The 23,126-nt window shown below is 41.3% G+C and overlaps 1 protein-coding gene across 1 annotated transcript in view; it reads left to right on the plus strand.

Moving 5' to 3' along the window:
• pacrg (PARK2 co-regulated) overlaps positions 1-22,319 on the plus strand; it is a 171,881-nt gene extending 149,562 nt beyond the window's left edge. Inside the window, exon 5 of the mRNA XM_042501183.2 lies at positions 21,900-22,319. Within this exon, the coding sequence (XP_042357117.2) occupies positions 21,900-22,060 (161 nt within the window). The 3' untranslated portion in view covers positions 22,061-22,319. The remainder of the gene's footprint in view (positions 1-21,899) is intronic.
• Positions 22,320-23,126: the final 807 nt, after the last annotated feature.

Consider the following 23,126-nt stretch of genomic DNA (forward strand, 5'->3'; position numbering starts at 1 on the left):
GCCTCCCCCCTCTGGCTCACCTCCCTCTCCTCCCTGCTCTAGCTCCCCTCTGGCACACTCCGTCACCACATCCCCAACACCAGGCCCGGGCCTGTTTCTCTCTTCATCTGGTTTCCTGGGACGAGAAGATCTGTGTTGTCTTACATGTACTGTAAGTGTGCATGCGTCAAGTGGAGTAGCAAGTTTTTATTGGGTTTGGGTGCAACATTAGCTCACCCTGCGGTTTGGGTGGTGATCTGTGTGTGAGATAGAGGCGATCGTACGTACAGTAGACACACATGTAAGTACCTAAAGTGTAGGATCTAGTTGCATTTGCAGTTGGCAAGTTATAACGTAAGTGTTTACGTTAAAATGCTTTAAAAAAAATTTTAAAAAGTTATGTTAGTTTGCCAAAATATTACCCTTTTAGAGTTAAGAGTAAAAGAGGTAATGTGGAATATGGCCAACACATCCGCCCTGAATGAAAGATATACCTCAAATTACAAAACACAATGCTAGTGACCTAATGCCACTGTAAGATGCTGAATATCATTGGTTATGTTAGGAATATTGGATATTTCCCTCTAATTCTTAACTGCATGAATGCTACTAAAGCACAATTTCTAAAACATATTTATCCATCTGTGAATATATAAAGAAAAGGTCATAACTGTATTAAAAAATATAGTTGTAATATGTTGTTTTGCTCCCCAAAACTGTTATTTTTGACAGTTATGTTACAGCTGATTCTACAGCTGATTTGCTGTTGATTCCATTTATTTGGATGGTATTGCTGATGTTTCCTTGTAATTGATTTACACATTTATCCATTTCAGATTTTTTGCCGTGATTGAATGGTCGCTGTCAGTTTTTATGAGCCTTACAGTGATCATTGCCTGTGAAAAGAAAAAAAATCACCTGGCCTCTCAGGGCTTTTGTGCATAGGCTGGGTCACTTATATAAAGAGTAAAAAGAAGAGGGTCAAGGTTTAACCCTTGTGGAGCCTCACACAGGATGTTAGTTTTATTAGAGGAACATTTTTCAGTAATACTGTTTTCTATTTCTTATATGGCATTTCTTAAGTTTTTATCATTTAGCAAGTCACTATTTTGAAACTAGCTAGTTACTGAGACAAACAAATTCACTTCAACTAATGAAAAACACAAGCAAATGCACTGGCATTCATATGAACTAACACAACAGGAATGTTGATTTTCTCGTTGACTCCCTCCTCAAACACACACACATATGCGCATGCACTCCTACCCTCTGTCCTGTGTGTGTTTAGATAGAAAATGAAAGCTCCCAGTAAGAGTGTTTGCCAAGGTGTCTGTTTGGTGGATAGATGATTTAGTGGGTGATTCTATGAGGAGATTCCTCTGTGGTCTCAGCTGGGATGGAGCGAACGAGATAGTGAGGAGAGACGAGTGGAGGAGACTGCCCTGCTCATTTGATGTAGAGGTGGAGTGGGACAGGAGCCGGGGTAATAAGGCTTGGGTTCGGGCGCACACACACACACACACATACACGTGCACACAAACCTGTCCAGCAGATTAAATGTGCTGCAGGTTGTATGAGACCAGAGAGTGAAAGAGAGAGACGGGGGAGAGGGTGTTGAGTCAGTGTGTAAGCCGCAGGGCAGCAAAGTCTTCCTCTACCACTAAGTCAGCCACTGATCTCATTTCTCCGCAGATGGACTCCTAACACACTCCCATCAGGGGACAAATATATATTCCCTCCGTCTCTTTTCCTCACACATTCCTGCACCAACAACCTTTTCTCTTTATACGTCTCCCTTCCATTTCTTTCTCATGGTCCCTTGCTCTTTTGTTTCCTCACTCCCTATCTTCTCTTTACTCTGTCTACATTATCCTCCTCTATCAATTTTGTCCTCTCAAACACTATTTTTCTCTGCGTCTCTGGTTTTAACCCTCTCCTCCATCCCATCACTTCATCCCATGTCGGACCACACACCATTACCCTCTCTCCTCTTCCTCTGATCAATCACAGCCAACAGGTGCTGTAAATTGTGTCCTCTGGCGACCGGCTACCGCAGTGTCTCCCATACGCGTTCGCTCCCCGCGCCGCTCTTTCTCTTCGTTCTCCTCGCCACATCCCTCCAGCTCTTGCCCCAGTTTGTCAGCGAAGCAAAACTGGCTGCGTCTCAGAGCCCATCATTCATCCCCCCCATCCTGTCACATCGGTGGCTTGGCTGGTCTCAGACAAATAGCATCACGGCAGATAATACAGCCACAGCCAGAAAAGAGCCAAATAAATGGTCCCTTCTCTGCCGACCTAATGGTCCTGCTATCCACTTGGCTAGGGGACAGCGCTGTACACGGGGGACAAAAATCAGCTTTTAATGAGGAAAACCTATAAGCTGCAACTAGCCATGACATGCATGTATTACACACACCTTATGAATAAAACCTGTATCCACAGACAGATCCAGTGTTTGTCTGGGGAGATGTTTAATGTGAAGAAATTGCATGATGATGTATGCAACATAAGGGCTTCTGTTGTAGGAGCACGTTACAGGGAAGTAATTCCTACCTCAAAGCCTGAATCAAATCATTTGCATACATACATGCAGCCTTCTGTAACCTGTAGGGAGACGTTGGGGATGTCAGGATGTTACAAAATATGTGTTTTTGTCCTGCATATTTTAAGCAAATTTTCAAAAAGGTGGCAAAAGGAAATGCTAATCACAGTGTGTTTCCACCATTTACGGCTACAGCATGTGAATATTCTCAGCAGGGTGTAAGAAAATTACATAATTAAATGAGCGCAAGTGTCTGCTCTAAATCTGAGACATCATGGCATTTCATTTTTGCTTCCCACCTGAGATGGCATATGTTATGAATTAGTCTCCTCTGCTATCAAGTGGTGATTTTATTTAAGCAGTCATTATTATTTGGACTTTCTGGTGGAGGAGAGGGGGTTGCAGAGAGCGACATCAGTGTGCCATTCTACATCTGCATCAACATTTAAGAGGCTGAAACGTGTGTGATGGAATTTTTTTTTCCATCAAATTCCCTTTTATTATTTTTTTTGTTTCTTTAACAGCCACATTTTTGGGGCTGAGTATCATTTGGGACTTTTTTCTAAAAGTCCCACCAGTGCAAAAAAAAAAAAAAAACAGTGCAAAAATGATACTTTTAAAACTGTACTGGTGTCTAAATGGTCCCTTAACCAATAGTTAAGGCACTAAAAAAAGGAAAAAAAGCACTAAGTGACGGTCAGTAACATTAAAGACATACAAAGTACTGTTAACAAATGTATGAATAATAATAATACAATAAATAAAACATAAACGATAATAATTTAGCACAAGATAAGTTATTATTTCAGAATAATTTTTGAGTTGCGATCAGTAACTGTTTACCTTACCTTACCTAACCATGATTACTATAAGTGATCTCCACTGTTATTGCGAATTTGAATGAACTGACTTTGATTGCACATAAAAAGCTAATTCAAATGGCTAAAGGAGCACAGTTCATTTAGGTGTGTCCGCTCAGGCCTGACAGACAGACGATTGCAAAATGACCCAAACTAAATCATCTAAATTGAATTACAGTGTATGTTATGGTAAAGGTTTGATAAGATTTAGGAACCAATATGATGAGGGATTAGGGAAACAGTGTGTCTTCAGTTAAAAGAAATCAATGCTGACTGCCAGTAGGAAATGAGAAGCTAACAGTTTAATATTGTGTCAGAGTCCAACATTTCCTCAACCTATTCATCCAATTCATCCATCGCTCCCATCACACTACAGTCACAATTCCTTGTCTGAAGAGGGCTTAAATGTAAGCAGAATTTTTTATGGGTGTTTGATGAAATGACCACTGCTGTTGGTTTTTCTTCAGAGGACAACGCTCCAACTAAAATGTATAATTTGATGTGCAAGTATGCAGAGTCCTGCATAAAAATGTTAAGTCTGCTGTGCATGGTTTTTGGTACATCTGTAAATTTTCGTGCCATCGTCATCAGTGTTGGACCGAAAAGAAGTGCCCTCCACCATAACTGCTGACTGCGTCCTCTCTGTCTGTCTCTCACTGATGCGCCTCTTCCATTCTCCTTGATCATGGCTATTGTTGTCATCTCCTCTCTTCCAGCGTAATGAGTCAGTGTGTGATGTTGGATGGCTGCTGACAGTGTGTCCTATGACTCACATCGGGGTGGTGCTGCTGTCCCAGCACATCTCAGTACTTCCCCCCAACCCTCCCTCTGTCCTCCTGTCCCTCCTTTCCTCTCTCCCTCTGCTCCTTGCAGTTGTCCCTACCCACTGGGGGAGGCACAGTCCTACTCATAATAAGTACACATATTGTAATGTGACATAAACTCCCACACACATGCACAGTCCAGTCAGGCAGCTAGGCCAGTTTTCCATAGCATTTATTGTGTTTTTCATCGGTCACGTGTTTTTTTTTTCCTCTCTGGAATTGGAGAGGGAAAAAAAGCAGAGTGAGCTGGCTTGAGGCACAAAGTGTTGGCCTATGGAAAGTCTGTTGATGATAGAGGCCAAATTGACATTGGAACTGAGTGAGACTGTGTGGCTTTAATTGCATGTGCTCGTGCAGCAAAGATTTGTGGTATCACAGTTTATACTTTGAGGGCTGTAGGCTTTTGAGATGTATGACACACCACAGTTTCTACAGCATGAAAATTACAGTATTTTAAGTCTTGCTCTTTTAATTTTGGCAATATTACAATCTTTATTTACTCTTTCTCTCTGTCTCTCCCTTCTCAAGCGTCATCACGTCTTTTTCTTGTCACCTTTTACATTTCATACCATCTTGCAGAACTTATCCCGTTTTTTAAAGAAATCAAACCGATTTGCTTATATTTCTGTAAAAGGTAAAAGGCATCTGAATTGATGTTGATCCAGGTTACAAAGCGTTAAAAACGGGATTTCTTTATGAGTTTGATCCATGAGCACAGGCAGATTTGATTATTCTTGGTCCTGATGTCAGTTTCACCTTATCAACCTGTGACAAACAGTAAACATTCCTGTGCTGGTGTGAGGCCTGCTTACGACAGACACCTTGCCCTGCTTTATGTAAATACCACACTTAAACACTTCTGCTTTAAAGGGCCTGGGCACTCATAAACCTTGACAGACCCTCGGGCCGTGCCGCTGCCTGTAAAACACTGACTGTTTATGGATGCCTGTACCTGCATCCTTCCACCCATAAACACTTTTCTTTGTCCTTCTGGGACAGAGTGGGTGAAGAGGAGATTATGTCCCCTCAACCACGAAGGGTTTTGGGCCAATGCTAACGATAGGGGAAAAAACAAAATACTGCTTGTGCGCCTTTTTTGGTGCACAGTGGTGTTTTTTTTCTTTAAGTTTTTTGTGTGCACATAAAAATGCCACAACAATAGAAAGGCACCTAAATCTACGGAAGCCCTGAGAGGCAAGTTAGAAAAATTATTTCTTGAAATCCCTTTTCCATTAAGTTTGATCTGAATTGTTTACGTTCTCCTATGTTTATACCTCAAGAATAGATGAAAAACAGGTTTTGCCTTTAGGGTTTAGTCTTTCCATATTTTTTTTTCTTTTGCGAAATAGGAAGAAAAATAATCTCGACAAATAAATAAATATAATTCAGCTGCCAAAACTTTTTTCACCTTTTGTCATAGGTCAAAAAAGTGACTTAGAGAAATTGTCCTCCTGTCCAAAAATTACCAGTTTCACTAATTTTTAAGATGCTTTTTTTTCTTAAGTCATAAACACAGGAGAGCAACAATTTAGTGCTGCCTTCAGATGGTGTCATGTTTACTGTGTTCGTAAGAAGAGTCCATTGAAACATCCCCCTTCTGTGGTATTCACAGCCTTATAAGTGAAAAGCTCCACATTCACGAGTTGTGATGCCTGTGCTGCTGTTTTCAGGAGGCCATGAATGAACTTTTTGGTGGATGGTAAATAAAGTGTTGTTTTTTCTGGCTTGTGACTTCCTGGTCGGTTGGTTGATTAATTGGTCTGTATACTCTTATCTGACGCAATCACCAGCGTATCTTCAAAAAGGCTGTGTTTACCAAACCCTCTCTTTTTTTACTGTTCAGTACTTCTATATGTATCTCTTCTTTGATGGTTGGTCATTGTGGTATTTGTCCCGCTCTTTCTTCACTGTGACTGGACCCCTGGTGACAGTGACCAGCACAGTGTCGTACCGAAAGTTATCAATCAAAAAACTGTTAAATAATCATAATCGTTGTTGAATTTTATTATGTATTTATTTTGATAGATCCCCAAAAAGCTACAACACTGTAGCTCAAGCCTGGATTGCAAAGCCTTTGAGAGGCATACAATCACACCAGAGTCCTTTTTTTGGGTAATTTTAAAATATATCTGAAGAAAATGTCTATATTCCCAATGGTCTCTTTTTTTTCTTCTGTCGCCATTCCCTTTTTGACGATACCTGCTTGCCAGCTTTTCAAATTGTTAGCCTCTGTGGCTTCTAGACAGCAAAAGTAGTGTCCATGTTGCCGTTGCCTCATATTGGTGCCCTCTGAGTTTACCACTTGAACGCAAAACATATCGTGCACACGGCAAGCTCATACGTTCCACTTGAAGACAGGATAGATCAAGCTTAGAAAATAGATCACCAGATTTTTTTTTCCCATTTGCTTCTCAGGGCTTCCATATAAATTTGTTCAAGTCCGCATGGAGATTTGAGCTCTCAGCTTCACAGCATTTCAGTCAGAGTGTTTGTCACCAGAGCCTGCAATCACATATCCTGAAAAACTCTGTCACCTGTTGTTTATCCACTCAGAAGAGTGCTTGGGAAGATCCTTTTTCAGTGGTTGAAAAACTTGATTTAGTGACTGAATGGAGAAAAAAACACAATGCATTTCAATAGTCATTTGCATTTTTGTGGACACACTCTTACTCTCCCTTCTCCATGTCCCCTGGGAGCCGCTGCCCTCAGGCTTCCTGTAGCCTCTCCGTTCCTGCTCTGAATGCAGACGGACTACATGCCGTCCGCTCGGTGCCATTGTCATTGTTGAACCAAAGTTCTTTTAATCACTCTGCTGACCCAACCCACTGTGATTTACAAGCCCCCAGCATCCATAGGCATCCATGCCAACCAATTGCATTAAAGAGATAAATAACCAGACCAATAAAAGTGTTGTGAGGGCCGAATGGGCCCTGGAATACTCATCGTCCATTTGGTGCAGTAAGCAGTGGGGGGCCAGCCAGCGGGGGAGGGGTGGGGCTTTTAGTGGAAGGTTTTTTAGGGGTGATATTGTGATTGGTGGTGGAGGTGATGTCATGTCATCCATCTTAGGGAGCCACTTCATTAGGCTAATGGAAGGGCTGGACCGCTCACCGTTCGTTCCTGTACATGGATGTGTGTGTGTGTTTGTCCTTCCATCGATGGCAGCTTCCAAGGCTAAAGTGGTTATGAAGACTAAAGTGATTTTATGGGCATGTGTGTGTGTGTGTGTGTGTGTGTGTGTGTGTGTAGGCAGGTGTGTGTGTGCCAGTATTTTCACACAGTGCTGTAATGACACTGTTTTTGGCGAGGGGAGATAATACGGTGTGTCTGAGGAGCTAAAATACACCTTATTCCTTTGATGTTAAAACTACAATCACGTTCCTCCAATGACTTGCAAAAATGTGAAGTGTGGAGAGGATACTCGCCGCGCTTTAGGGTAATATCTCTGATAGACTTTGATTTGTCAGTGACTTAAATGAGTATGTCACTTCAAATGTTCCTCCTGTGACGAGTGAAGAGGACAAATGGAATCACTCTTTGAATTTGCTACGCCGCTCGGCCTTCTCTCTCTGTCGCTCTTCCCTCTCTCCGTCTCTACATTCTTTTCAGTTTTCCCACCTGAGGACCACATGATTTTCTGTCTGGACATGTGCTGTCTTTACAACAGCAAATCCTCTGATTCCATTCCCCCTTTTTGTGGTCCAGGTCATTTGACAGTTTTATCCATTTTTTTTATGTTTTTCAGATGTCATGTAAGGCCTGGCTCTGACATTGTAACATCCTGAGCTTATTCTGCTTATTTGAACTCATTTCTGCTGGTTTCTAGCAGTTTTCAAGCTTTTGTGGTATATTTTCTCTTTTTGTAGATGAAACTACAGTTAGGTGGGGTCCATCTGTATTGTTTTGCCTTTTTTTTCAAATGGAAACACCCAATCAGCCTTTAACAAGAAGCCGTGATGTAGTTTAAAGCTGCAATCACTGATGATGATGTGAGGTGCGTCCATGTAATATTATAAGTCATGAAGAGGCACATTAGACAGGCGAGAGGCTTTTGAAACATCATCATGCGGAAACCTACCTGGGGTCACGTGGGAAAAAGCTCTAGGAAGACACGAAAACATTGGGCTGGGTGATGTGGAGAAAATCAAACATCACAATATTTTTGACCAGATACCTCAATATCAATATTGCGATGATATTGCAGAATTGACAAAATAGTAACACATTGACAAAGCATCATTTAAGTAACAGACCTGGGTTCCTGGATTTTAAAATGATCCAACTTCATTTAAATTCTGCCCTTTATTTGATTTTGGCCATAAGAGCTCCTGAAGTGAACCACATGCAAAGTGTTCTTTTCATTCGCAAACATCAAATTTACTTCGTCGCAACCAACACCAGTTAAGTCCCTCCGTTAGCAAACACTTCCAATTTTCCTGCCCTTATTTTGTGGCACTCATAAGATGCCTCCTCAGGACATTAACCTGATATTACATTAATCTGTTTATTCACACTATTTAGATTATAATGGGAGTGTAAACAAACTTGCACAGTGGAGGTGTTAATGAAATAAAGCCACACTGTGTCCAAGCTGTGCTGTAATGTTTCATTCAAAAGCCTCCTTTTCTCTGAGGAAAATAAATCTGAAAAAAAACAAACAAACAGAAAAACAGCATAGTTTCTTTGTAGCCCCTTAAACACACGCTGAGGAAACACGCGACGAGGAATCGCCTGAGCAAAGCGCCGGTATACCCCACGTATGGACACCTGTTACCACAGCAAAGGTACAACAGCCAAGCTGTTTCCTATGAATAATAATTTCTTCACCACTAGCTTCTGGTACTGAAGGTCGCAAGCCAGCTTGGTTAAAAATACAAACATTCCCTGCTTTTTATGTATTATTTGTGACAGACATTAATTTGATGTGTATGTGTGCTCAGATCTGAGGAATGAGCAATGTGACATTTTCAGACACGCAGAGGTGGACATTTTCTTTGAACTCTGAGATGAACTTTGATGGTCTGATGGATTGAAGGTTGCAAAAACTTGTCAATGCTTATTGGATTCCTGTCAAACATTTCCAAAATTAGCAGCCGGGGTTTCTGCCGACAGATGTGAGTACACATTCATCTGCTTGATGCAACAAGAGACAACATTATCAGAGGAGTGCTGCTGGGGATGTTATTGCCTGACGTAACTTGTGGGTCACAGGTAACAGGCACGGCGGAGATATGATGTAATATATATTTGCACAAGTTTTTGGTGTTTCAGAGTGCTCTTTTAAGTGATAGCATCAAATGCTTATTTTTTTTTTGTGTGATGATGATAAGGGGTCTTACATTATTTGTATGAAAAAAGCAGAAAAAGATAAGGAAAGCTTTTTGACCACTGTCTAGATATGCTTTTGGTGAAATGTTTGCTTCTTTCATTTTAACCTTTAACTCTCTGAAACCTGTAGTGACATCATTTTTCCTGTGCTGCTTTCAGACGCCTTTCACAAGTGTTTAAACCTTTGAACCTCGAGTACATTGATGTAATTTCTTTCAAAAACATAGGGAAAACGTTAATGAGCATTTTGGTGAGAAATGTTCCACAAAGTGCAGGACATCAGTAGATTTAGAAAGAAAAAAATGTTTAGGAAAAAAGAGATAAGCTAGGGAAAACTATGTTTTTACTTAACATAATTACACGTGTAACATTATTTTACAAAAATATTATAATTTTCATTTTTAACTGTTTTGATTTTTTTTTTTTTTTTACTAATTTTTCATTTTTCTTTCATTGCTCAGTGCCCTCTTCCCATGTTTTTGAAAGAAATTTACTGAACTTTCAAAGGGTTAAAAGCAAACAACATCCCTGCAGTGTGTCAATATGTTAATCTGCAGCCATTTCGCATGGATCAGACTCTATCTCAATGTGCTCTCAGAGCTCTTAGTGTATACATTATGTGCCTACAGCCGTATTAGTGAACCTTTGCATTTCAAAGCACAGTGCTTGTTTGGCTTGTGTCCGGGTGTGCGCACTGCACACCGCGGTGGCCTTTAACGCCTGTCCCTGGTGCAGATCGATTTTGTGCCTAGCCAGCAGCCCACCGCTAACCTTGAGGTAAGCTGGCGTAATGAGATCGCATCTGACGGCATTGACTCACATCTGACAGCACTGACACTCTCCTCCCAGCCTGGGAGAGACACAGACAGGCAGAGCGGGAAAGGCGCGGTCCTCTGTGGTTGACTGTGCTGTTAAAACCTTTGATTTTTTTTTCTCTTAAATTCACTAAAATGTATATTTCCACCTTATAAAGAAGGTGGGTATTTTAATGCCCAAATGGGTCACAGAAATGATAGAGAAATATCATAAAAGACAAACACATATTCAGCTGAATTTACAGTGTTTTTAAATCATATTTATTTTTACTGATTAGATTGCAAGTGACAGCACCATAGGCGGATAAAAGAGACAAGGGGCCCCTGGGCAAAGACATGCAAAAGGCACCACCTCCTCTCCTACATAGGAGAAAGACACACGGGGTTTGTGGTGGTTTTGCCTTTTTTGTTGTTGTTTTGAGTCTTTTAGTTGTAAGCATCTTTTTGTGGTTTTGTGTCTATTTGTGGTAATTTTGTGTCCTTGTGATTGTTTGTGTTTGTAATCATTTTCTGTCTCACTGAGGTCATTTTGTGTCTCTTTGGGATAGATTTGCCTTAGAGATACATTCGTCTCATTCTTAGTCATTTTGAGTCTCTTTAAAGAAAGTGTGTGTGTCTTTGAGGTGTATTAATGTCTTTTTTAAAATTTGATGTCTTTTTTACGTTCAGTTTGTGTCTCTTTGAGGTATATTTCTGCCATTTTTAGTCTTCTTGTGTATGTGTGTGTGTGTTTGTGTGTATATATATATATATATATATATATATATATATATATATATATATATACATATATATATATACATATATATATATATATGGTGTCTCTTTTAGTCATTTTGTGTGTCTTTGTACTGTGTTTCTTTGAGGTGTACTTGAGCATTTTTTGTTGTTCTGTGTTTCTTTGTGGTCATTTTGTATCCCTTTGTAGTTCCTTTCCTTGTGGTTGTGTTCATTTTGTTTGTCTTTGTAGTTCTTTTGCATGTGTTGGTGTGTCTTTTGGGGGTATAGTTGTGTCTTTTATTGTTTTGTGTCTCTCTTTAGCTCTTTTGTATCTCTTTGTAGTCATTTTGAGAGTCCTCTTGGTCAATATGTCTTAATTTGAATCACATTTTATAGTTGAAGGCCTGGGGGCCCCTGAGACTTTGGGCCCCTTGAGCTATGTCCAGTTGGCCCATGCAGTAATCCACCCATTGAAAGAATGAGTGTGTATTGCACCACTGCAGCATTCTTTTGTTTACCCATAATCCCTAACTCATATAAACATCTTTTGGGAGAAAAATGATATGTTGGGCATGTTTGGACCTTTGTTTTATTGGAACCCCAGCAGCTGCAGCGTGCAGCACAGTTGAATTCAGACTGTAGATTTGTTGTTGTTGCACTGCTGGGTTATGCACAGCCTTGTCTGTGGCCATAGCTGAGATAAAAAGTACCCTCTTTGTATTTTCTGACCTAGATGAAAACTTCTGCTACAGCAGGCTGCAAAGATCATTCGTCACCAACAACACAAATGCACCCTGAAAGATGTGCAATCTAATTTACAAATAATTAAAAGAAGCTGTCCATCCGAGCCATCACTGTGATGTACCTGTGAACATAACAGGAGGCAAATCTTTCCTTTTGCTGTGACAAGCATACTGAAGCTGATTCGCAGATGCATGCATCAGGCTGCGATTGGATGAGATAGGCCTGGGATAACCATTATCTGACTGGTGGTAATTGAAACAATAATGGACATGTTAACAGCTTGGAAAATAGCATTGATCCATCATCTAAGATGAGCCCTCTTTGTGCATTAATAGCATGACTAAATGGTGCAAACTGATATTGCTCTCGGTCATGGCTAGGTCTAGTTGGCTAATTGAAAAAGAAATGAGCAAGAAGAGGGTTTTGTGAGGTGTGGAAGAGTGATTCTCCCACCTTACCGTGGCGGGGCTTTGGATCCCTCCCACAGCCTGGGATTTCTAAGGAAAGATTAGCCAAAGACATGGCACGGTTTTGGTGGAAGTGTGGAATTGGAATTCAATTCCTGTATACCTATGTACAGATGTAGACTAGTAAGCCAGTGGGAGCCAGATCGATGGGAATCTAAGAGCTTTAGCTCCCGTGCAGCTCAGGAGCATCCTCAGCAGGTTACGTCTTTGTCTCAACCTTGTCTACACGCTCCTCCACTCTTACTTTCTGCTGTGCAATCTGACCTTGACACGTTTTCCTCCACCTGGCATACTGCTTTGCTGATGTCCAACTTTCACCGGGTTGAAATGGCACTGAGCTGCAGCTAGCCTATAGACTGAGTGCTGCTGCGCTAGATGAACACATGGAAAATGAGATCACTGACCTACAGCAAAGGTTAGACTTCAGTAAGCATGAGCAGTCAGATGATGGCTGGTGTAGGGGTTGGGGGTTTAATAAACTACTGCTGGCCATAAGCCTATTGTTTTACTTCTCTGCGAGCAACCTCATGTGGATATCCATGCAAGTGTGTGTGTTTGTCTTTGTGTGTGTATTGTGATGTGTCTGACGCTGCAGCCCTCATTGTGGCTAGCTGTGTTAAGCTGAAATGTTGTTATTGATTACACACAAAGGTTGAGATGGAAAAGCAACAGAGTGAGAATGGGCCCAGCTCCAGGTGAGGTGTGCGTGTATGAGTGTGTGTGTGTGTGTGTGTGTGTGTGTGTGTGTGTGTGTGTGTGTGTGTGAGTGACCATGTTTATGTACGTGAGCCACAGCTGTGCTGTCCGTCAGCCTCTGGCTTATCCATTAGGGGAAAAGGGGGTTGGGACTTTGGCAGTGGGAAATACCAGTGCGAGGGAAAGAAGAGGGTTTGAGCCTTAGGTGGGGAGTAACAAAGAATATGTACTGTACATAAGTACAATTTTGAAGTACTGGTACTTGAGTGTTTCTATTTTGTGAGACCCAGTCCATCTATTCCATTACATTTAAGAGGGAGATGTTTTTTTTGATTACCAACATCTATTTTTTGACTCTTGCTATATATATATATATATATATATATATATATATATATATATATATATATATATATAATTTTTTTTTTTTACTTTTACCATATTCAAGGTTCACACAGTCATAGAGAAACCTGGAAAAGTCATGGAATTTCACAGTCACATTTCCCAGGTCACAGAATTAACAAAATCATTGGAAGTTTTGGAAAAGTCATGGAATTTTGTTATGTAATGAAATTACAATATGACATTAATCCTCTATGGACAACCTTCCAATTAGTATAATACCCCCAAACCCCTAAAACAAAGACTTTTGAAAATGCTGCTGGCCATGTTGCGTCTTATTGTGGATGCATGGAAACGGAGACTTTTGAAAACAATGACTTAGACACCAACATTTTCCGATTGGGTCTTATCAGGCACAGTCTAACAAGCCAAAATATTAAAGCTCTACAGACTTTTTTTAATTCCCGGTACCACTCTCATATGCCTCATATTTGCTTTGCACTGACTCCCGATAAAAACATTCTGTGGCCTTGACCCCTTTCAACTCATGTGTTACTTTCATGACAGTTCTACCTCGTCAGTGGTCCAAGCAAAGAAATCTTTGGTCTTACTTGTCGCTATTTTCTGTTTTTCCTTTTTATTATTTTGCGTAACTAAGCAACCAACAACAAACAATCTGCTTCTATTTACATCGGCACATGCATGCCCAGTGTATATGAATGCTCATGCTTTCAGGCATGTACGAAGATTAGGTCTGATACTGTGCTAAAATGCCGTTTGGAAATGAGGATGTATTAGTTTGGATGTGGCCTAAGTCCTAATGCATCTCCCCATCTCTTTTTGTCCACTTGTTCTATCTCTTCTTGCCATAATTACACAGGCCCACTTATTGTCTCTCATTGTGTTTGTGTGCATGCATCTGCACGTGTCTGTGTCTGCATGTGTACCAGCAACACCCGCAAAAATACATAATTACCTCTACATGCACATGTATACACACATCTGCTAGAATATGCTCTAACGCTCTGTCTTCCTGCCTTTGCAGACACCTGTGGTTAGCCACACACACACACACACACACACACACACACACACACACACCTGGCGTCTCCCACCTCTTTGCCAGAGTGTGAGTCTCTTTATGAGAGGCCTGCCTGGCGCCCAACTGTGAGGCCCTTTTAATTAGAGCCATGCTGTTAAGCACAGGCTTCCTCCAGTGGTCCCATCCAATCTCCACCACCTCCTCACACCTACACACCCTCCAACACACACTCACCGCTACTCAGCTCCTCTGCCTCTCCTTGTTCTGTGGCTCACACACAGTATCCACAGACATGTAGATAGTATTGAGTCTAAATCATCCAAAATCCATGTGTAATATGCATTTTCAAGGGACTGCTTGAGATCACATTTTGCTCTCCAGCTTAAGTTTGATTTTAGGAGAAACTATAACTAGTTAAAAAGAAGAAAAATTGCTTGTATACTGTCACGATTACACAAAGACAAAAAGTCTGAATGACAAAGAAAAAATATGAACCTGACTCCCAGTATGTGTTACGGTGTGTCTTCATGTAGTTTTGGTGTATTTATCTGCCATCATTAAGCTAATTATTAGAGAATATTTTAATTGAATGTAATTTTAATTTTAACGTTTTGTAAACCTAAACAAAAGTGGTAGTATAAATGAAATCAATTTGTGTCTCGTGGAAGAAAATTTTAAAAATATGCCTTTATATTCTCAGCTGACACAGAAGCATCGACCAAGACTTTTATGAGTAAGATTAATAGTAAAATAACATAGTCTATGTTGCTTTTTTTCAGGGGGGAAATGTGGAAAAACTTTTTTTTTTCAACAGAAACAGTGGTTTTAAAGTTTTGACATTTTTCAACAATTTACAAAGGAAAGTAAGATCCTTGTTTTAGAAACTTTGGTGTGAAAAACATATTTAACTTTTAAGATCATGTGTAGTCTTATGCCGATATAGAGCCCTGGAAAAATGTGTTGGGGGGGTTATCAGTTCATGGTTGGTGATAAGAAAGAATGACAACACATGCGCTCACATAACTCAGCTGTGCAACTTCTGCACGAAGTATTCCTGGCACTCGAGCTGTTCCATCGCACTCGTAACCTGCATTCCTCCACTTCCCTTTTCAAGCGCGAGGCCAAACCCACTTTGAAAAAAAAAAACAAAAACCCAGCTCACATTCATTGATTCTCCTCTGCATCTGGCTGCTATGATCAAAGAGCCATTGTGTTGGGGGGCCTCCTCTATAAGCTGCTTTCCTAAGGAACTTCCACAATCACGCGTAAGTTGATTAGAAACAATGGCGGGTTGATATTGTGTTGAATCAGGAATTCTGAGCTAAACTCCCGAAAGCTGCTGCAGTGTGTGTGTCACCTGGTCCCTGGCAGGAGAGAGGATTATAGCCATACAACACACACGATGCATGCTAACCTCGGGCAGAAATGAGGGGAGAGGGGGTTTTCCAGTACAGCTCTGTTACAGCTGTGGTGGACAGTAACTGAGTACAGTTACTTAAATACTGTAGTTAGGTGCAGTTTTTGAGTATCTGTACTTAACTTGAATATTTTTTTTCTTTTGTAAACCTATTACTTTAACTCCACTACATTTGATAGGCAAATATTGTACTTTTGACTCACTACATTTCTGTGAAGGTTACATTTGATTTGAAGTCAGTGGATGATATATTTTTCTTTTCTAAATTACAAAAGTCCATCAATCCACAACAAATTGGACATAAAAATTGGGTAGATGTTATCCCAGAATTAAATGTTGTCTGAAAGTTATTTGTAGATGTGAATTGATACAATTTTTAGTGAGATTTTCTATGTCACAGAGTTGCTGTTGAACAGTTGTAAAGCTCCAGGTGTGTAACTGGGACTGTTTATTCATTTTTTTCATTTATTATTTTTGAAGAAGCTGGTTCGACTGCAGTTCCACTGTTTGTGGGAGAAGGCATTAGGAGGATGAGAAGAATTTTGGTTTTGAGTTAGCAGTAATTTGAAACAGGTCCAGCACTGGCTATCCGCAACAAAGGAGTCATTATGTAGTGAATGAGTGATTTTGCAGTTGTCATTACTGTCCACAGTAGTAGTGGACATGGCAGAGGGCAGAGCAAGTATTTCTCGAAGCAGTTAAATGTAGGTGATTCATGATGAGTCCATAGCAACGGTCAAAATCAAGTAACATGGGGTGCCCCACAGCTCAGGTGGTAGAGCAGGCGACCCATGTACAGAGGCTATGTCCTCGCCACAGCAGCCGCGGGTTCGATTCTGGCCTCAGCCCTTTGCTGCATGTCATCCTCTCTCTCGCCTCCTTTCACATGTAAATTTTCCTATCTCCAAAAAGGCAAAACAAAATCTGATTTAAAAAAAATCAAGTTATGCTAGATTACTGGAACAGGCTTTTTTTAAAAAAACATTTTATAGCATATAATATAACTATCTTAATGACAGAATGACTTTACCTCTTCAGTGTTTTTTCCTCTCTCTTAAATGTTGTGTGTGCTGATGATGTTGTTCACTGTCGGTCGCTTGTCTGTGTATAGTTGCTAAGCTCTGAGGAAAACAGAAAGCAGTCCTGCTAGTCGTTGAGACAGTGGTGTCAACAGTAATACCACTTGAAAATGCTCGATGGGGGAAGAATTGAAAAGTTGAAAACATATCGCTTTCTACTTTTTTTTCCCATTTTTTTTTTTTTAAGCAAGTACTCCAGTACTTTAACTTTAACTAATTATTTACCCCACTTGTATTGGGGTAGTATTTTCTCTACTTTGACTCGAGTAATGCAGATATATACTTTGTCCACACTGCAGCTGTCATCCATTAAGCTACAGTTGCCATCAGTTAATGTCGCCTTAAATTCAAACTCTGTATATTTGCAATTAGTGTGGCGGAAACACTGAGCGATGCCTGCATCTGTGACTGCTTGTCTTCAGCTTGATATGGGAAGACAGGTTGCTCAGGACCGTGGGGACTGAGGGATGGAGAAAGAGCAGAGTGGAGGAGAAGGAGGAGGAGGAAGGCTGCAGCTGTTGTTGTGCGTAGTTTAGTGTTGGTCTGGTGGCTGGATTCACAGCAGAGCCTGAGAGAGGCACAGCCCCTGTTGCCTTAATGAAAAGAAGGAAGGATAGATTGATAGATTGATTTCACATCTTCCCTCCATCCTCCTCACCTCTGAGGGCTAAAGACCCCTCCAATCCCGGGGATTTAGCATGAAAGGCAGAAACAAAGCACCTTTCCTGTGTCACCGTCCTTTTTCCTCCTCCACCCTCTGTGTATAAATGTCGCTGCACTGAGAATCCTCCCCTGTCTGCGTCTGTATCGACCTTCCCTCTTCCTCAGAGGAACAGACGCCAACTCCTGCAAGGGCCCTTTTTCCTTCTGTTCACAGGGCGGGAGTTTTTATTATGATTGTTTTTAAAGATTTTTTTTATTTTCTTTCTGTCTGCCCAGGGTTGCGGATATTGCCGTAAGCAGAGAAAGAAAAAAAAGGGAGGGGAGAAAAGAGGAGCGGGAAAGAGGAGTTATTTTGCTGAAGGACATTTGCAGAGGCAGCTTTTAACACCCTCGCCCCCTCCCCTCCCTCCCTCTCTCTCCCTCCATCCCTGCTTAAACACACTTCTCCTTTTCCACCTCTTTAAATATTGAGAATCGTTGCAAATTCCTCTGGCCTCTTCCTTTTGATGCTACTGGCCTCCCGACGGCTCAGCAATAGAAATGCACTTGGAAGGGCTGAAACGCTCAGTATAGCAACAGCAACAATTCCCCCCTTGCAGGACCTCCTTGCTCCCCCCTCCGGGCCCCAGTAAACGGGTCTGAGCTCTGCCGGTTCCCAAGCCGCACCTCTTCTTCGGCTCCCCGTGTTCTCATGTCTGAAGGCCAAGCTCTCCCTCTGGGCTGGCTTTGGCTGCTCATTTTCACTCTAACAGAGGGTGGCTCTCCACAGGCCCGGCTTTTTAACCTACATCAACATGCACGCACGCACGCAGCTAAACCAGACTGTCAGAGTGACCCGGCTTACTCCTGTCACTTCATTTTTTTCACCCATGGAAATAGATTGAGAGTAGAACGGACATTCAAGTGTTTACCCTGGTTATTTGACTAGTACAAAAGAAAATGGCGATAAGTGTTATTTGTTATGGTGACAACACGCGTGAGGATTGTGTCACAAAGTTTGAGAACTCCAATGTGGCCTATTGTTGTGTAGTTGCATTTTCAAATAAGCAATATCTTACTTTTAAAATATTACTGTATGTCCCTGTTTCAAAGTTTTTGAAAAATGTAAACCGAAACTGTCACATTGACTGCCTCCAGCGAACCAGTGACAGCTGCTGCTTAGCGGACAGCTGAGCTGCAGAGAAAGACTGCAGACAACCAGCGTGCAGATCAACATCTTTTCACATCTAACTCTGTGAATAAACACTTTATTTCAACCAAACCAGAGTTGGTGATCATTGGAACAGTGGACTAAATAATCAAATGACAAACGAGACAAACAAAGACAATTTTGATTATTTTTGTTAGTTAGTTTGTTTGTTTCTGTCATTTTTGAATGAAGTGTGTTTTGAGTCAGCAAGGCATTAAACTGATGTAATAATAAAAGTCCATATTTTTTTAAATTGTCACACATTTACAAATAAATGTAACCTCACCTTGTGTCAATCATGATTCCACACTGATGAAACTTTTGTCTGTCATTTGAAGTTTTTGAAGCAGCTTTGATTTTCTGCTTCTTCTTTTTTTTGTCCATCAAAAGCTTTTAGAGAATTCTTTGAAGAACAAACAAGAAATAGAACAATAAAATGTGTTGTACTCAGTGTGCAAGGTTTCTGTGCTGATTTTTAGCAGATGATGGATTGAAAAAACACATACAAAGAACACAGACTCAGTGTGCAAAGGCCTTTAGTTTGATGGCAGAAATTTGGAGTAGTATACAGTTTTATTTGTCTTTTCAATAAGGAAAGTAGGTGCAATAATATTTCCTGTACCTACGTAAGTTAATTTTTACTGTTTATTTATTAATGAAAGATATGTATGAAAGTAGATAAGTCTCTGCTGAAACAGATCTCACTGCTAAACTCACAGGGCGTAACACACACTTACTTACACATGTACTTTAATAAGTTATTTTTCCAGCAATCCTCAGTTTTACTCAAGCAGCAAAGCACTGGAGCGAGTGCAGAAAATGCGCCTCTTCTTGTTTTATAATACTCCACTACTTATTTGGTTGTTACTGCAGTAACTCAGCTGAGTGACTTTGCAACTTGCAGCAAGTCGATTTGTTGATAAGGAAGTTTATAGGAAAGTAAGCCGCCACAACTGTTGCAATAGCAACAGTACAGAAATGGCCACCACTCTGACCATCCCAGTGCTGATTTGTATGTAATGTCCTTTCTGCTCTCATTCTATTTCTATGTTTTCCCCACCTCCCCTCCCCTCCCTGACTACACATATCACCGCACACTCATTCCTCTGTGATTGCTGTGCCTTTTTTCTTTTACTGCTCACATGGCTGCATTTTAGATGCTATTTAAGATTTTGCTAAGTAGTAGGGTACAGCGGCCTGTGTTGTGGGCAGCTCCAGAATAAAACACACAGCCTGAGTTTAGATACAAAACGAGCTTTTCTTTAAGTCTGCATTCCTGAGCAGTTATTGCACTCGGTTCTCTAAAAGGAAAACTGTAAATAGCTGCTAAATAAAGCCGAAGCTGTTAAAGTTGCACTTCGTCCAGGCTATCCAACGGTCAGAACGCGGCTGGAGAATTCTCCCCCTGTTGCTTTCATGTAGAACAGGAAGGCAAATCCTGAGCAGAAACAGCAAGTGCAGCAGACTGAGATCATAGACATGTTTCTGCTTAACAGCCCACTTTATGAGATCGGCTCTTTTTGTGTTTTAATGAGGAGGCCATGGATGGGTGGAAAGGCGAGGAGACGGAGGGAAAGAGAGAGGGAAGGTTGAGTCTGTCAGGGAAGATGAGAGATTAGAGAAGATTGAGAGAGAATAAAGGATGGAGTGTTAGGAAGAAGTCGGAGAGAGGTTTAATGTCGCCTTCTCTCCTCAGGTCTAATTAGGAGTGAAAGACAGGGGTGAGGGGTCCGTCTTAAAGTGCTGCTGTTAATTTTTCACATCACAGGTACACTTCATGATACACTCTTCTCTTTTCTTCTCTCCTGTTCCATTCCCCTACCCTCTCCTCTCATATCCTGTCCTGTTTTCTTAGCTCCTTTTCTCTTTTCTGTTTGCTCCTCTCCTCTCCTCTCCTCTCCTCTCCCCTCCTCTCCTCTCCTCTCCTCTCCCCTACCCTCCTCCCCTCCCCTCCCCTCCTCTCCTCTCCTCTCCTCTCCTCTCCTCTCCTCTCTCCTCTTCAAACTCATACCATAAATGTTTTGCGCTCACTGACCAGCACTTTTCTTTGTTTCATTTTACAGCTTGAAGAAATAAACCCACCGCTTCTCTCCAGGATATTTTAGTTGACCAGGACATTTTTTGCAAACAAACTTGGATGTCTGCATGCTGTGTGTGTGTGTGTGTGTGTGTGTGTGTGTGTGTGTGTGTGTGTGTGTGTGTGTGTGTGTGTGTGTGTGTGTGTGTGTGTGTGTGTGTGTGTGTGTGTGTGCCTCATTCCTCTCTATATTTACCTCCCTCTGAAAAGTGTTTTGAGCCCCCAGTGCAGTGCCATGAGATTGGCAGTTTGCTGTGTGCTGATAAAGTCACGATCCGTGTGTGTGTGTGTGTTTGTGTGTGTGTGTGTGTGTTTAAGTGTGCCTGCTGGTGAAAGGGAGGAAGAAGGAAGGAGTAGAGGCTGGACACCTCAGGAATGTTTTTTCGATAACAAGTTCCCCCAGCGCTTTGGAGCTCTGTTGTACAATTTTGTGTGTTTTACTGCACTGTCTACGTGTGTGTGTTTGTGTGTTTGTGTGTCCTGGGGGAAGGGTGGTTCTGCAGCTTTCTGGCTGTATTGTGATTGGCCACATGTGTATAATGCACTCTGAGCCTATTTTTCATTTACAAAACACCTGAAAACACACACACACACACACACACACACACACGCGCACACACACACACAAGAAGCTATTAATTTTGATACTGTTGAATTTGTTTTCTGCTTCAGATTTGAATCCTAATACAAATCCAACCCTCACACTCACACTCACACACACACATTCCTACCTGTGGAGCGTGACTCCAGGTCACTGCTCATGCTTCGTGCGCATCTATGCAATGTTGTGCAACAGCAGAGCCGCCTCTAACTCGTACGTCCTTTACACTGCTCTCCTCTCTGCGGCCTCGCCTCATTAAACTTTCAGCTGAACAGTTTAAAACTCTGCTGCCGCTCAGTCCCAACTGGCCTCGGCGTAAGAGGAGTAAATTAAATTCAGTCTGTCCAGTGGGTTTGAAGTCAGATGGAAGGATGGCATTTGCCGACTGTCTGGCCACAGGTGGTGCTTTGTGAGCCCCGACATCAACCTCACAGTGTGCGATGACCCCGACTGAGCTGAAATACTTTTGTTTTTCTCATTCTCTCTGTCTGAATCTGCTTTCTTGTCCCTACAGTCAACTCTGGAGATGAAATTGACTACAGCCAGCAGAAGAGGGAGAACATCGGCGATCTGATACAGGAGACTCTGGAGGTGTTTGAGCGCTACGGAGGAGAGGACGCCTTCATAAACATCAAGTACATGGTGCCTACCTATGAGTCCTGCATGATCAACTAAGGAGGGAGGTGTCACCCTGACTTTACACAGACTCTTGGTTTTACCTTTTTGTCAGTCCTTCTTTATGTGCCCCCACCTCTAAATGAAATGAAATGAAACACTTTTTATCGTAGCCCTCCTCTAATCTTAATGTCACTCCATTTATTCTCTTTAGCGTATCCCTTTAAATATCTATTAGATTCATTACAAGTCATGCTTTCTGCAGCTGTGTATTTATCACTATGACTTGTTAATACCAATACAAGCTTTACAGAACACATTCTGCTCACTGAAATACACCAGTTTGTTTAATGTATTATCCATGTAGTGTTCATTTTTTTATTACTTCAGTGATTTATTTAGCTGGCTGATAAGGAATCGTTGATGCACAGTGACTTTGATTTCAAACAGCGATATGCATCAGATGAAAAATGTGACAAACACTCATTCAAAATATATGAAAACGTAGAATTTAAAATTCCATTGATTTAAAAGTAAAACTTTATTCTTACGACCATCAAACGCTCACCAGTGCTTGATGTTCGACTGTTGACTGCAAAAAAAAAAAAAGTTCTTTGCTGCTTCCCAGAGAACAGCAGCTGTTGCCAGCTTAAATCCATGACAGTGACAGTAGATTCCACTGCATTGTGACACAATTTTGAGGTGGAAAATGTGTCAGCAGGTCCAGAGAAACTTCTCTAACTACTCCTGCAACATCTTTTGCCTTTTTACAGTCACCTTTTAAGCCTGCAGGGTGTGAGTGCAACTCAAAAGACATATTTTCCCAAATGTCACTTAGATCGCACATGATACTTTGGAATATAAATATTAAATAGTTGATTCTACCATGCTGAAACAATGAACACCTGAAAGCGGTTATCTGTACAGTGCAAAGCTTTTAATCGAAAAGATGCTAATGCAGCTTTAAAAGGTACAAAAAAGGAGCTGGGTTAGATTCTAGTAATGCAGGACTGTCTCTTTTTCCGTCTCAGTCCATAAGGTCCTGTTATACATCTGCACTGTGTTTTGTCCCTCTCTGCAGCTGCTTCTATTGTGTTGTACCACTGTACCCATTCTGTCACAAACC

Source organism: Plectropomus leopardus, chromosome 14 (assembly GCF_026936395.1).
Source record: "Plectropomus leopardus strain MGB_pleo_1.0 chromosome 14, ASM2693639v1, whole genome shotgun sequence".
Lineage (NCBI taxonomy): Eukaryota > Metazoa > Chordata > Actinopteri > Perciformes > Serranidae > Plectropomus > Plectropomus leopardus.